The 15401-nt window shown below is 37.6% G+C and overlaps 1 protein-coding gene and 1 pseudogene across 8 annotated transcripts in view; both read right to left on the bottom strand.

The window, feature by feature from the left end:
• Positions 1-15401, bottom strand: part of DLG2 (discs large MAGUK scaffold protein 2) — an 802852-nt gene that overhangs the window by 575650 nt on the left and 211801 nt on the right. For all 8 annotated transcript variants that reach the window (XM_061202775.1, XM_061202776.1, XM_061202777.1 and 5 more), the window contains one exon: positions 548-717. In XM_061202775.1, coding sequence (XP_061058758.1) covers positions 548-717 — 170 coding nt within the window. The remainder of the gene's footprint in view (positions 1-547; positions 718-15401) is intronic.
• Positions 5269-5937, bottom strand: LOC133099241 (charged multivesicular body protein 5-like; annotated as a pseudogene).

The raw sequence follows: 15401 nt of genomic DNA, 5'->3' as shown, positions 1-15401 counted from the left end.
TGTGAACATTTCAGAAAAATAAATTTTAACTTATTTTGACTATTGCAAGTATAAAATGCTATGTAGTACTTGAATACAACAGATAAGAGTATTATAAAATCAAAACAAATCACAAGTGTCATAAAAATATAATAATTGTTATTTCAGGATAGGCTATTTCAATTATTATTTTTCACATTACTATTTTACTAAAGGAGGGAGGTTACCATTTACATTTGAAAAGTTAGAAAGTATTAACATGCCAGCTAAGTCATGATGATCCGGTAAGATTAAAAATTTATAGAAAAATGTAGATGGTTGTTGTTTTTATTGTTTATAAGAAAATTTCTTCAGAAATCTATCCTTTCCTTCTCTGAGTTCATATTTACAGTATTGGTTTCTTTTACTCTACGTAAAAACCTACCATTATCATAGGATTTCAAAACTCATGGTAAACGCTGAATATCAGACAATAAAAGAATGGACTACATAGATGGGTTATGGCATAATCTTTAGCCGAATAGGTTGTCACTGGTGTTCTACTGTGAGTTATTTATGTGTCTATTACCTTTAGGCCCTTTGAACAGTTTGATTTCCACAACAGTCTCCAAAATGGGTCGTCTTCTACGCACGTACAGCCGAACGATAGACCCTGCTTCTTTGAGCGCTTCCACTGCTTTACTGTGGGAAACCTCTGACACATCCACCTCGTTCACCCGTAAGATACAATCATTGACCCTGAAAGAAAGGAAAAGAGGCAAAGGTCAGGAGTGGCTAAGAGAATTTCTGAAAGAATCTTATGAGTATCTAACCTTAAGATGTGGGGAGGCAAAAGGTATAGGCAATTTAAAAATATTTATATTTGGAAGAAATACTTCAAATGAAGGAAATCAAGAAAACCTTGAACTCCTCAGCCTTCACAGTTTTCCCAACATTGACCACCCTACTGGTCAGGTCCCATCCTGAACTCCAGTCCACTCTGACTGGGACTGCATCACATAGGGGGCAGTTAGAAGGACACATATTTTAAGGTCTCTGTCAGTCACATCAGCATTTTGATTGGTTTTAATTGGCTTGACTGAGGGTTACACTTTGAGTGGTTCTCAGAACTTACTCCCATAGACTATATAGACATAGCAAATGTAACTTTATAAATTAGTTTTTCTTGAATTTTTAATTTACTAGCTATAAAAGTAATATATAATCATTTTAGAAAATCTGAACAATATAACACGTAGAAAGAAAAAAATATATACATGATTCAATCATCTGAGATAATGTTAGCTTTCTGGCAAATTATCTTCCAGTGTTTTTTTTTTTTTCCCCTCAAATTCATTTCATGATATTATAGGGATTAAAGTTCAGATTTCACAAAATTCAAATAAAATCTCAATCCTTGCCCTAGGTACTTTCTTTGAAAACTAAGAATTATGACACGGCCTACATTAGACTTTTCCTTTTTGCCATTTTTTTCATGGGAAGGAACAAGCTGACTTTTCCATTAAGCTTTCTAGATACTTTATAGTTCATAGTGGCCATGAACTGTAAATCTCTTTTATATTCACAATAATAATTAGTGAGAATATTAATAATGGTTAAGGGTGTAAGACTTGAGATTAGAAGGCGTTCTTCCCCTCACTCCACAGATCCGTTCTCGTGTTCCCCATCCCAGTTTGCTGTGTTGCTCAGAGTGAGAGATAAGGGGCTACCCCTGCTTCACCCCTCCTCCCACCACCCATTTGGCTCCACCTGCAAAGTAGATCTACAGTCCATCCAGGCTCCTCATCTCCAGTGCTACCCCCTTGGCTGAAGTCAACATCATCTCTCACCTGAACTACTTCCACAGCCTCCTACCTAGTCTCTCCGATCCTCTCGTCACCTTCCAACTCATTCTCCACAGTGGCCAGGATAAAGTGGACATGGTTGGTTGCCTAACCCCCTTCCATTCCATTCCCCACTTCCTTCTTCCAAACAGTGCCTGATTTTGTTCAGGTGATCTATTCTTCAGCAAATTTTTGTTAAATGAACGAAAGAGCAAGTCTAAGTTCAATTATTGGGCCCTCTATTTCCTAAGTTTGTAAACACTGATAATTTTTTTTAACTTCTCTAAGCCTCCATCGTCTCATCTATAAAATAGATATAATAGTAATACCTACGATAAAGACTTTGGGGAAGATTAAATGTGGTAATGAGGAAGATTAAATGTGGTAATGTACATGTAAGTCCTTAGCACAGACCCCAGTATGTAATAAGCACCTAATAAATGGTTGTTATTGGTAGCAGTGCACAGTTTGTTGATTTGTAATGTTCTTAACTATTGGATTCCTTCCATAGTCTTGTGGAATAAGATCTATTACCCATATTGCACAGATGAGAGTTGTTCCAAGTGGTTAAGTTCTTTGTCTAAAGCTGTCAGCAATTTGATTAGAGATTGGATATGATCCTAGGTCTTATTTCAAAATTTGTTCTTTCCTCTTAGGACACATACATCTAATGTGACGAATCGTTTCATGTATGTTGTGCACATCAATTTAAAATTATAACCCGGTAGTGGAAATATATAAAAAGTATGGGAAGAATTTTCCTATCTTTTTTGTTCATAACTTTTCTATACCTATTTGCGGAACTGAGTGATAGGAACTTTTGGCTCAATAAGAACCCTGATTAGCTTCAAATTCTTGAGCTAGAACAATCTCACTTACTAAGATTCAGTGGTATCATTTCATCATAACAGATGCTATGGCTTTAATAGGTTTATACAGACATTTCCTCTCTGACTAAAAAAAAATCATGGAAAACTACCAATTAAAACAGTTTTGAGAATGTAGGCATCACGGGTGCCAGCCGCCCTGCAGCAGCTGGTCCTTTGAGAGTGGGTAATTTTGTCATCTCATGATAATGCAAAAACATAATGTTTACCATCACCCAATGCTCAGCATACTAATCATATATTAAAACACTGCTTTCCATAGAAGGGAGTGGCTGACATTAAAGAGAAAATTCTGGATGCTCTATCTATTCAAACTCTACTAAATTTTTTCCTTTTGTATACACTGGAATCCTTAATTGTCAAATGCTGGGGTGAGGAAATCACAGCCTAAATCAGATGTTTTTTTCTGAACATGTGGACAAAGTAGGCAGCTTTAGTGCACTAAAAAAACCCCACCGGACTAGCAGTCAGGAGGTTTGGATTTCAGTCCCAGCTGTGTATCAGCTGTGCGACCGTGGTCACTTCATCTTTTTGAACTTCAGTTTCCCATGAATAGAGAGTAAGCATGCCTAGAGTTAATGAGAGGAGTAACCAGACAGACAAATATATGGATGTATGTGTAAACTGTAACGTACCATATATGAGAGAGTTGCAGCTATTGATAGGTGAATCAAAGATGCTGTGCTCAGAATTTGTTGAAAGGTAAATAGGATGGAAGTTGAAATTTTTAAAGGGTCTACTATGTGCCATATATCATTTTAGTGACTTCACTTATTTGCTCTTGTTTAAATCAAACCATTTATAAAACATAGATTCTTATTTTACAGACAATGAAATTTTACTGACAAGGTCACAGTGTTGGTGAGGGCAGCAACACGATTCCAATCTAGTTTTGTCCTTTCCTGGAGCCTACGCCGATACAAAGTTACTCAGAGTTGATTGTTTAAAAAAAAAAAAAAAACAGGGAATGTGAGGGGAGAAGTTTATATTCAAATTGTTAAAACAGAAAAGAAAGAATATCAAGCCAAACTAGGGAACTCAACTTTCCTTCCTCCCAATCACTTGAAATAGCATTTGGCTAGAGGGTCATGGCTATTTAGAATTAATTTGCTTTCTCTACCAGTAGATAATCTCCATGAGTAAAGGCAGCACTGGAATTCATTCTGAAACATATAAATATACCACTAGCTTCAAACTCAAATAACACTGTTTCAGTGAAAAGTGAAGTCTTTATCGTATTTCTGAGACATTGTATTAGAAAGCCATTTACATACAAACTTTCTCCCTACTGTACCCACGTAATTAAGTTGATGGTTTCACTCTTTCAGGGCTTGCTGTTTCGGATATAAGTCTACAATATCCTTTTTGTGGACCAGTATTATCCATGAAATTAAAAGGTTAATTTTAATCTTTTCCTAGTCTTAGTTCCTTTGGACATTCTGGTACATTTCCTTGCAGAAAATATCTTTGAAACAAAAAGTACATTTCATCACTAACATGTCCACAGAATCACATCTAAAATTTGCACTAAGCAGGCAATTCCCTGGCGGTCCAGTGGTTAGGACTTGGCGTGTTCACTGCTGAAGGCCTGGGTTCAACACCTGGTCAGGGAATTAAGATTCTGCAAGCCGTGTGATGCGGCCAAAAGAAAAAAATTTGCACTAAACAAATATTCTGGAATATGATACAGTATCACTGAAAAGTCAACTAATACTTAAAAATTATTTGTTCTACTTTGAAGATATCTAAAATAACATGTAATATCTACTCTCATTCATAGGTATTAAAGTATGTTCTATTGTAAAACAAGACTTGTGATTTTATACTTTTTTAAGGATGTTAATTCATTAAAAATAATGACTAAATGCTTGTGTTAAAATTTTTTAAAAAAAATCTGTTTATTATGTATTAAAAAATAGTGGGAGGAAAGATAAAGTTTCAGCTCTGGTTCTTTGTGGATGTGGAGATTATGGATTTCTTTTTTTTCCTTTTGAAAAATATTTATTGAGTATAAATAAATGTCCTATACATTAAATATCAAGAAATATTCATTATTGATTACAAGTCCACTGTAATACTGAAGGAACCACAGAATCAAAATAGCCACCCATAATACAGTAGTGATAATTCCATTCCAATATTGGACACAGTAATGATTTACTCACAAGACACAACAAAACTCACCAAAAAAGGCCATCACTTTAACCAACCTATAATACCACAAGAGAAAATGGTTTTGAATCATAATATGGACAGTCCCACTAATCTCGTCTTTGTCATCAATTTATCAGGTCAATTTGAGATTGTGGAGATATGCTGTCATAGAACTTAAAGATTCCCATTTCCTTGGTTTTATTTCAAAATTACTATTAAGGAATGAAGTTATACATACCCAATGATAATTTTAAGTAAGTTAGTCTTTGATAAAAGAAAAGGAATAAAAATTTAGTATGAAGAAAGCTTCCTTCAAGCAAAGAATCTCTTAACGGGAAAAAAAATGAAAGCAATATAATTAACTTTTCTTCCAAAGAAAGGAAAGAAACCTAAATCTGTTATGGCAAACTTGGAAAGATAATTATTTCCTAGTCCCAGAATATGTGTTTATTTTACATGATGTACTTGAATGATGCAAGTCTACGAAGCAGGGATCTGTGGCAATCCGAATTCACCCACCAGGACTCCATCCTTATTCTTTGTGTCAGTGGGAACACCTTCTGGAATTGCAGGTGCAGCTGCTGCTTCATCCAAATAAGAACGGTCTTTATCAGCCAGAAGCTCATCGCCCAGTGCATCCAACTCTGCTTCTAGGTCATCTTCATCTAATTCTGGGGTGCCGTAACTACGACTCAGTGCTTCTTGGATTTCATTTGCATCTTCCATCATATCCTCTAGCTGGTCTTGTAGATCCTCAGTCTGGTCGATTTTCACTTGCTTGTATGCTTTCTTCATTTCCTTTACACCCAGTTTCATAGCATCAACCGTGGTCTTGGTGTCCTTCAATGACTGGATGATGTAATTAGCTTGTTCCATGTTAAATGACTGTTGGGCAAGACTGTCCCGCTGCTGCTCATACCTTTGCAGGACCCTCTCTCATCTTCTTGATCTGATCCTTAAACTTCACTAGTTCAGCATCCAGCCGAGAAATCTTGTCAGTGGATTCTGCCCTGCTGTCCTCCGTGCCAATGCAGTCAGTTAGTCAAGCTGGGCGGCGAAGCCTTGGCTTTCGCTTTCCCGAAGAATCGGTTCATCTTGGGTGGCCACGAAGAAAACCCAAACGTTTGAGCAAAACCAGAAACGGAAGCAGAGTCACCTCCGCCTCCGACTTGACTTCCGGCCCTCCACGCGCAAGCGCAATATGCCTATTCAGATGTTTCAAAAAGCATATTTCTATTTTTGTTTCTTCCAAAAGTTCTATAATGGACATACATCATCGCAGAGAACCTAAGAACATGGACCTGGGAGCCTTGGCCACACCTAGACACGACTGGGATCTTGTCCCAGCTCTAGAACTCAGGAGCTGCGTGACTTTGGGCAAGTCACTTGACATCTCAAAGCTTCAGCTTTTGCATGTGAAAATAGGGATAATAAGATTGCTGTACGGATTAAATAATATATGTGAAATATTTAGCACAGTGCCTGAAAAATGGTAAGCTATTATAGTCATGAAAAAAACAAGAACAATTTGCGTGAGAAAGGATGTGAAAAGACTATAGTGGAGGGAAAAAAAATTCTAAAGGGACAGAAAGGAAGAGAGGGCTACCATCAGGTACTGAAAGTATTTTTGAAATTTTATATGGAGAAGAGAGAAAGAGATGCAATGAATGGGACTTGGGGGAAGAAAAATGTAAAAATAAGGCTTTTAAGTAAGTCTTGTTTTGTGGAGTGTAGCTTTATTCCCCTTTCATCTTCCCTCTCCCCTACCATCAAGAAAATAGTCAGTTCTAATATAAACTATAGCTTTATGGTAGCCTTAGAGAAAGCTTCTAAAGATCAGCACACTTGGCAGAATTCGCACCAGCTCGTGCCTACTCTGTCTTTGCCCCACTCCACACCTGTAAACACATCCAGCCACTCAGACCGCTCAAGGCTTGATTCAAAAGGAGGCTTTAGGTCACAGGTCTGAAGCTTAATTTTGAAACTTACTGGTTATTAAGATGGGGTGGGTTGGGGTCTTGATTGGCTTATTCTTTATTGTCTCCACTCAGTCCTACTCTCTTTGGTCAAATAGATGAATTAATTACAGACCAAAGGGCCACATCATGGAGAGAGCTGATCAATGTTTAATGTGCTGGATGAAATGCAATAATACATTATCAAATGGAAAACACTGGCTGGGAATTATACTGTCTGTGCTTAAAGAGATCAATGATTTATAAAAATCAGAATCTGTTTAAAAAGAATAATTGCATAGATTTTATGTGAACTATAAGGATACCAGAAAGGCTCTCAAGGTTAAGGTAGCAAAAATGCCTTACTTTTCTTTTATTCCTAGAGTCACTAAAGGTAGGTTAAGAACAAATAATAGACCCTCAAAAGTTTATTTAAGAAAAGACAGATGCTTTACGTTACCAGAGAAAAGGAAAAAACAACACAACACACACACACACACACACACACACACACCCAGAGATTGACCCAAATGGCTTCAAATCATTATGACCTTTTCTAAATCTACTTAATTGTGTCTGTCTGCTGTCTTCCTGTATCCTCTCATGAAGCACATGTGGGTTCACCGGGTACATTTAAAGTGCCACCGGCTAAGGTTCCTCCTTGTTGAAACTTCTCACCTTAAAAAACCATTTATTTCATTGACCTCACTAGGTGCTATTAGTCCATTAAAATTGAGAATAAAATAATAAAAATCAGCATAATTTAACAGTTTTCTAGGAAAGGTAAAGGACTGATGTTTTGGAAGCATCAGATATGAGTTGATGTAGTAATATCTACTAGGACTTTTTCTCTACCAAACATTCACAGGGTTGCAGGAAGAGTGACAGTTCATACAGCTTATCATGGATCACTTGTCAAGTTTGACAGTCCCTGTTTTGGGGAATCTGGAATTGAAACAATGAGATTCAGAGGTTCTATCTAAACAGAAGAAATAGAAGTTTGAAAGCTTCATATTGGGGCCATTTCCTTCCACACTGACTGAAAAGTAGCAAAAGCTTATTTGCAAGAAGATGGGAATAAAGCAAATTTTTGGAAAGAAGTAAGGGCTTCAGTCCATGGTTGTCCAATCCAGCCTTGAATTTCAGAAGATATTTCAAGTGTCCTTCTAATTCATTCCCTTTTTTGATTAAGTAAGCTCAGGTGGATCTTTGTTACTCATCAACAAAAATTTCTAACTAATACAGGCAGACTTTGTGACCAGCACTTTGCATGCACTGTCTCCCTTACCTCATTCCTATTTTCCTTTTAATACTTAATTCAAGTTTATCTTGTCTTCTGGGAAGTCATCCTTGGCTCAACTGGCTGGTCCAGTGTCCCTCTACTAGGTAACCAGTACAAAATATTAATGAAGTTACCAGACCTAGCAAATCAAAGTATAGGACATTCAGTTAAATTTGGATTTCAGATAAAAACAATAATAATTATTATTCAGATAAACACTTTTTAGTGTAAGTATGTTCTGTACCATGTTTGGGACATATTTATACTCAAAAAATACTTCTGTTTATCTGCTATTCAAATTTAATTAGGCGTACATACTGTGTTCATAAAAGTACAGTATTTATAAAAGCACTAAACTGTGCTTATTATACTGAACTGTGGTCTCTGGTTTATTCAAACGGTATAATCCTTGGTACATAATGGGAGATATTTACACTACGTACCACTTATATATTCTTTAATCTGTTTAATCTAAACAGAAACCTTGAAAGGTAGATATTGCTTCTTTCATTTTACAACAAAAACTGAAGCTAAAAGAGGCCTATAATGACAGTAAGTGTTGTCTAGGTAATCTCAAAGCTTATGCACTGCACCATCCATATCTCTCTAGTTTGTTAAAAATAATTTTGGGACATAATTAAGGACCAATCTCAATTGCTAACCATCAGTAGGATTAAGGATCATACTAGAAATTGGTAAAGCCGAGCCAAATAACAAAACCTAAATTTTTTTCTTAAAGAAAATCTAGTTCTCAACTTTAGAATCAGATTTCTATACTTTAAAACTAGATTTAGAAAGGGTTCTCAAACTTTAGCGTGCATTAGAGTTACTTGAAGGATTTAAGTCATAGATTGCTGAGCTCCACTGCCAGAGAGTTTGTGATTCAGTAGGTCTGGAGCAGGAAAGAGGATTCACTTCTCTAACAAGTTTCTAGGTAATGCTGGTGTTGTTGGTCTGGGACATACTCTGAAAAGCACTGCCCAAGGTTCTGAAGGGTCACTCCACTTGGCTAGTGTGTGGTTCATTCTAAAATGAACAGGACTACTCAGTCTTATGTAGACCCAGGTGACTGTGCTGGAAGTTCTGAGCTCTGACTCTGAACCCAATCCCTTCAATGTTGCAGCTCTTCATTATTTGGAATGAAGTCTCTAAGGGAATATGGACCAGGAGACCACAGCTGCCATACCACGTGAAACTGTGTGTGAGAGCCATTTTCCAGCACTCATTTTATATGAGACTCTTTTCCCTACTGTTTTCCTACAGCAAAGGCCAACTGATAGCCACTCCATTCTACATTTTAAAAATAGGGCTTCTGCTCTCGTCTCTGACTTGAGTAACTTGAGTTTATGATCCGTAGAAGCCATCTCCTACAGTGAATATACTGTTTTTCTCTCTCCATTTGCCACTTCATTTCCCGTATATAAAACCCTTCCAGGATTCTCTGCAGCTGTCATCTGGGAAAAATCACAGCTTTCCCACAATGGGGGAAGAAATTGCTATTTTAGAGTCAGTGATTGGTCTTTTGGCACTTTCCCAGAAAAGGAGAGGGTCCAGTAACAAATCTCAAGCCAGGTTAACTCGGTGAGTGCAACGTGGAAAAGAGGCACTAAGTAGGGATTTCAAAGGGAAAGGATCATAGGACTGGAGATTACTCAGTCCACTCAGTCCAATACTCTGTCCACAGGCAGGACTACATATCAACTTTCAAGAAACGAGGTCCTGCTACCTCCCATCTGGATTAATGAAGTAGCTTTCTAGCTAGTTTCCCTGATGCCAGGTTACCTAGTCCCTCTTTACGTCATCCCACAGGCAAGCCCAGCTCAGCTTCAATTTCCTAAAGCAACCCTATCATTATTTCCTCTCCCTCAAAATTTGTCGAGTCACTTAACCTATATAAAATCAAAGCTGTGGTTAATTTATCCTTGTATTCCTAGTGTCTGCTATACAGTTGTCACTTAAGAATGAATGAGTGTCACTGAAGGGCTTCTAAATCTAGCCTCTTCTTATACCTCTCAAACTCCTGCTTCAGTCAATCCACATCTTCATTGTCCTGAAAATATAACAAGCTCATTCCTGTCTCTGCATTTTATTTCATGATGCTTTCTGCCTCCCAAATGCCTAGCTCAAACCAGCCTCATTCAAAGGCAAGCTCACACTCTCCAGCCTCATGAAATGTTTCCTAATCACACAAGTCCTCATTGCCTATAATGCCTGAAATGCAAATGCATGGTAGATTCTCATGAAAAAGCTACAGATAGATCTGGTACCCCTGCAGAACCTATAATTAAGTACTATACATTAAGAAATACATTTTCAAATGTTGGATTTGATTTTCTATTTTCTTCTACTAAGATTTACTCCAATCCCAGAAATTGATATGGATCAGCATATATGAAATCGATAGTTTTACATTTTCTGATTCTAATTTGATTTGACTATGTGATATCGATGAACATTTTAGTGAAAAGTTGAGAAGCACAAGGAGCATGGTATGGTGGGAAGAATAGTGAGTTATAAACCAGATGTGAATTCTAATCCTCACACTTTCCATTTAAGTAAGGCATTTTTTTTTCTTGTCTCTGTTTAAGTTGAGTTCAATGATTTTACAATTCTTTTCTAACTCTGGTGTTTTATAAATCTAAATTCAAGGCTAACTCAGCCTGCCACCTAGCTCCACTTGGAAGTCTGGAATGCACTTCAAACGCAGCAGAATGCCAAATTATGCTTATTCTCTCTCCATGGACAACTACGTACTTTACTTTTTATTCTCTATCAAAGTCAATCATTCCATCTCCAAAAATGGGGAGTTCTCCTTCTCTCTCAGCCAGACGTCCAATCTGTCACACAGTTTTTTAGATTTAAACTTTTCTTTATACTCATTTATCCTACTGTGGCTCTTATTGTCAATCACCCAGATTCTGGAAAAAAATTTGTAACCAGTCTCCTTGTTTCTAGTTTTGTCCTTTACAATGCACCTTCCAATTTATTGCCAGAATGGGGTTATTGAAAATACACCTGATTGCTTTATTCCCCTATTTAATAGTCTTTGATTGCTTTCCACTGCCTACAGCAGATTTTCAAACATTTAAAAAATATAAGCAAAGAAACCCTTTCTTCAAATGAAATCTTACTCAGAAGCTACATAATGTACATTTATAATTGTCTGTATATAACAAAGGCAGACTTTCTGTGATTTCTGTGGCGGGGAGGGAAGGGAATCACAGCAGAGCCTGTTGAAAGTCCCTTGTTTGTGACTCCACAGAGGGCTCTGAGGAATCCAGAGTCAGGGCATCATATATGACGGAGCAGGGGCTAGTGAGCACTGAAAGAAATCCAGGGCACGCCCTTTCTCCAGGCCAAGTGCCCTGGCATTGACCAGTGTCTGCTGAAGTATCTTTTTCTAAATCACATAAAAATCACATAAAGGCTTCTTGTGGTCCAGTGGTAGCACTATTCACAGGGTTCTGTGGAACGCAGATTGAGTCCACTTGCCTTTTTTGATAAAGCTCACAGACTTTCACATAACACATAAGTCTTTCCACAACTGGTGGTTATTCACCTCCCCAGCCGTGTCTCTTGCTATAACATTATAGTTTCTTCAAACCCCATGCAAGTTCATGACTCAGGCCTCTCCCGCTGCCTGGAATAGCCACCTCCAGATGCCACATTTGTCTGAGTGCCTTACCCATTTTTTAAGACTAATGTCCATTCTGAGGTAGCTTTACAGCTTAATGGGGGGGGGGAGATAGTAAAACAAACTAGTAAAATTCAGTATAATAAGTCCTATGGCAAGTGAAATATCGGGTGTTGCAGCAGTATATAATGGGAGAATCATGTTGGGGCTAGGGAGGCTTAGGAAAACTTGGAGCAACTGAGGTAGCTGAGATCTGAAGGTCAAATAGAAGTTAGCCAGGTGAATAAAGAGAGGGAGAAGTGTTCCAGGAACAGTTTAGCGGCTGGTGAGGCGAGGAGTGGAGATCAAGTCTTGAAGGCCCTTGCAAGGCATGTTAAGGAATTGGACTTGAACCTAAAGACAATGGAAAGCCATTGTAGTATTCAAAACTAGAATAATGTTTTAGAAAGAGTTCTCAAGGTACAGTGTAGAGATGTGCAGACATGGATAGATTTGGGGTGCAGGGGAGTTCAGAAAAAAGAAAGCAAGGATTATTGTTAGAGGCTATTACGTAATCTTGATAAAAGACATGGTGGCCTGGATTAGACTAGTGGCAGTGGCAATCAGGATAAAGAGAAAGGGACAGATGAAAGGGCTAATTAGAATCTACTAGATATACTGATGGATTGGTTGTGCAAAGTGAGGAAAAGGAGGAAATATTTTGTTTAAATGTTTATTTCTATCTATAAATCATGAATCACTTGAGGGGAGAAATCCTATCTTACTCATTTTTGTATCTTTACTGCCTACTATGGTGCCAGGCAGAGTTGGCACTTAATATATGTTTGATAAATAAACGAATGAATTTTAGAAGTGGGGAAGTTGATAATGACACCTCTGCTGTCAGTATCCATACTTTTCCCTCATCCTTTCCAGTGATCTTGTCCCATGAGAATTCTGTGTCTTCTCACGTCCTCTCATTTCTCCTGCTATAAATATAATCAATTCAAATTTAATCAACCTAAGAAACAGCCTGTCATTCACAGGCATATTTGTATTAAGAAAACAAACAAACAAACAGAACACCAGTAAGAAGGCAAGGTCTAAACAAAATTGATCACCAATGATAAGATCTCAAATATTAGTTGAAAGATATAATTACACACACACATATTCAACCAATATTTATTGAGCATGTACTATATAGTGCCAGGTATTGTGTAGGCACTGAGGGCACAGTGGTGAATGAGAAAGATACTGATGGCCCCAGATGTGATTGGTGGGGAGGAAGAGATTTACAAGAAGATCCCAAATCACATCACAAGGACAGCAGCCTTTATTACTTACATACAAGACTAATTCTAGTTTAAGCACACCTTTTAACCTTAAGAGTTTAGGTATTAATTTCAAGTTTTTATTAGTCATATGATTATTTTAATTCTTGGAGCTCAATTTTCATAGAAAGAGAGAACTGAACCATAAGCAAGAATTCAAGTATACCATGTGGCAAGCTGCTTGTAATCTTGCCCCTTATTTTGAATTGCTCTTCACTTACCATGTATTGATATAAGAGGTGTGCCTCAATGTTCCCCACCATGGGAAATGCGCACTATCTTATGCGCCAACTGATATTCTGTGTGCTTTTACTTACGCAGAGCAAATACAGATTATTTGATGGTAAGTGATTTCAACAGTTTATAAGATGTATAAAACATTTAAAAGAAAATTTTCAACACCTTTAAAATTCTTAAAATTATAAATATTTAATCTCACGGTGAGTAAATTCATTGGTTGTTACAGGGAAACAATTTTCAACATTTGTACAGTTCAATAACAAATAAGATACCAGTATAACTTGATTTATTTGTTTTCTTATTACATCTCTCCCCACTAGAATGGAGCTCTGCGAATGAAGAAATCTTATCTCTAATTTTCTCTGTTTTATCACCAGTGGTTAGCATAGCTCTTCATGCAATAAGGTACCACCATCCACCCAATTTTCCATATTCCTTTACTTTCCTCACCCTCCATATCCATTCCATTAGCCACATCAATTACTTCTAACTCCATAATGTATCCCAATCCATCAATTTCATTCCATTTCTGGTACTACCATGCAGTCCAAGTCACCACCACTTCTACCTGGACACATTGGCTAACTGGTTCTTCTCCTGTTCTCTACAATACATTCTCTATATTCTCTATGCTAAGCCAGAGTACATAATTTTAAAATTTAAATCAGATGCCGTCACTCACCCCTTGCTTAAGCCCTCCAAGCTCTTCCTACATTATGTAAAATAAAACCCAAGCCCCTCCCCCCACCTCACAAAGCCCTGGCTCCCACTTCTTCCCATGCTGTCATCTTCTACCACTCTTCCCTTTGTCCCCTTCATGCCAGCTGCATTGGCCCTACTTTTAATTCTAGTATGTGCCTAGCTCAGTCCTGCTTTAGGGCACTTGTACTTACTGTTCCCTCTGCTTTGTAAGTCTTTTCCCTTACCTTTGTTTGGCCAGCTTCTTTTAGTCATCGAGATCTTGCCTTAAATGCCGCTTCATTAGAGAAGCCTTCCTTGATCACTCAGTATAAGAGTAGCACCAGCCACTCATCTACATCTCTCTGCTTCATTTTCTCCATAGCTTTTATTACTGATGATATTTTGTATGTTTGTTTATCTTCTGCCCAGTAGACAAAAATGTAAGTTCCTTAGAGCAGAAACCTTGCCTGTCTTGTTGACCATTTTATGCTTAGTGCCTTGGACAGTGCCAAGTCCATAGCAGAAACTCAATAAATAGTTGAATATCAAATGAATGAATGAATGAAGGGATGAATGAACGAATTGTAGTTCTACCTAATTTGAACTGGGCTTGTCACCTACAAAGTATATACAGTCTTGCTGCCCAAATTTGAATTCTGATAGCTCTAGCTTGAAGACCTTCTTAAATCCAAACCCATAATTATTGGAATTACTTAGCATTGGCAAAAGCTGAGCAATTCTCTATATAGCAGAAAATGCTAAATTGCCTGGAGATACTAATTTTTGAGGGTAGATGATTAGTGATGCTGTTTCCTGACCTTTTTCTGAGCTACCATAATCAGCTGTTACAAAATCACATTTTGTAAAATAAATTCAAATAAATTTGGTGTTGAAAAGTCATGACACATTTTGAAATTACTGGTGATATTTTGTGATTTCATAAAACCAGAACTGGAGCTCCCTGATTTAGTGGTTGAACTGGTGCTTGCGGTGGTAGACTCAGTCCCTTACAGTTGTTCTCAGCTGTGGAGGTAAATTTCAGAGGCCTGGGGATGGTAGCCAGGAGGATTAGGGGCACCATGAAGGGCACCTTTGCTCACAAATATCTTCTTGCTTTCAGTATATCGGTTTTATTTGAATTAATAAATTTCTCTTTCAAAATACAGAGAAACTCATTGGTGTCAACCATCCACATGTTATACATAATTGTCCATATGGACTGTGGGACTTCATTTTACAGCCTGGGTAGATCAGGGGACTCTTCGAGGGGCAATTTCATTGAAGAACTTATTAGAAGAAGCCATAGGCACCAGGGGAGAGAGGAAAGAAACTTTCAGAAGACAAAAGAGATCAGAAAGAGACCCCAAAGTAAAACCACACATTTCCTAGGACTCCTGTGACAGCAAAGGCAGTAATCTTTGGGAACAGTAAGTGTTTATATAACACCCCAACA

Source organism: Eubalaena glacialis, chromosome 10, assembly GCF_028564815.1.
Source record: "Eubalaena glacialis isolate mEubGla1 chromosome 10, mEubGla1.1.hap2.+ XY, whole genome shotgun sequence".
In the NCBI taxonomy this organism is placed as follows: Eukaryota; Metazoa; Chordata; class Mammalia; order Artiodactyla; family Balaenidae; genus Eubalaena; species Eubalaena glacialis.
This window is presented reverse-complemented; position numbering and strand designations above follow the sequence as displayed.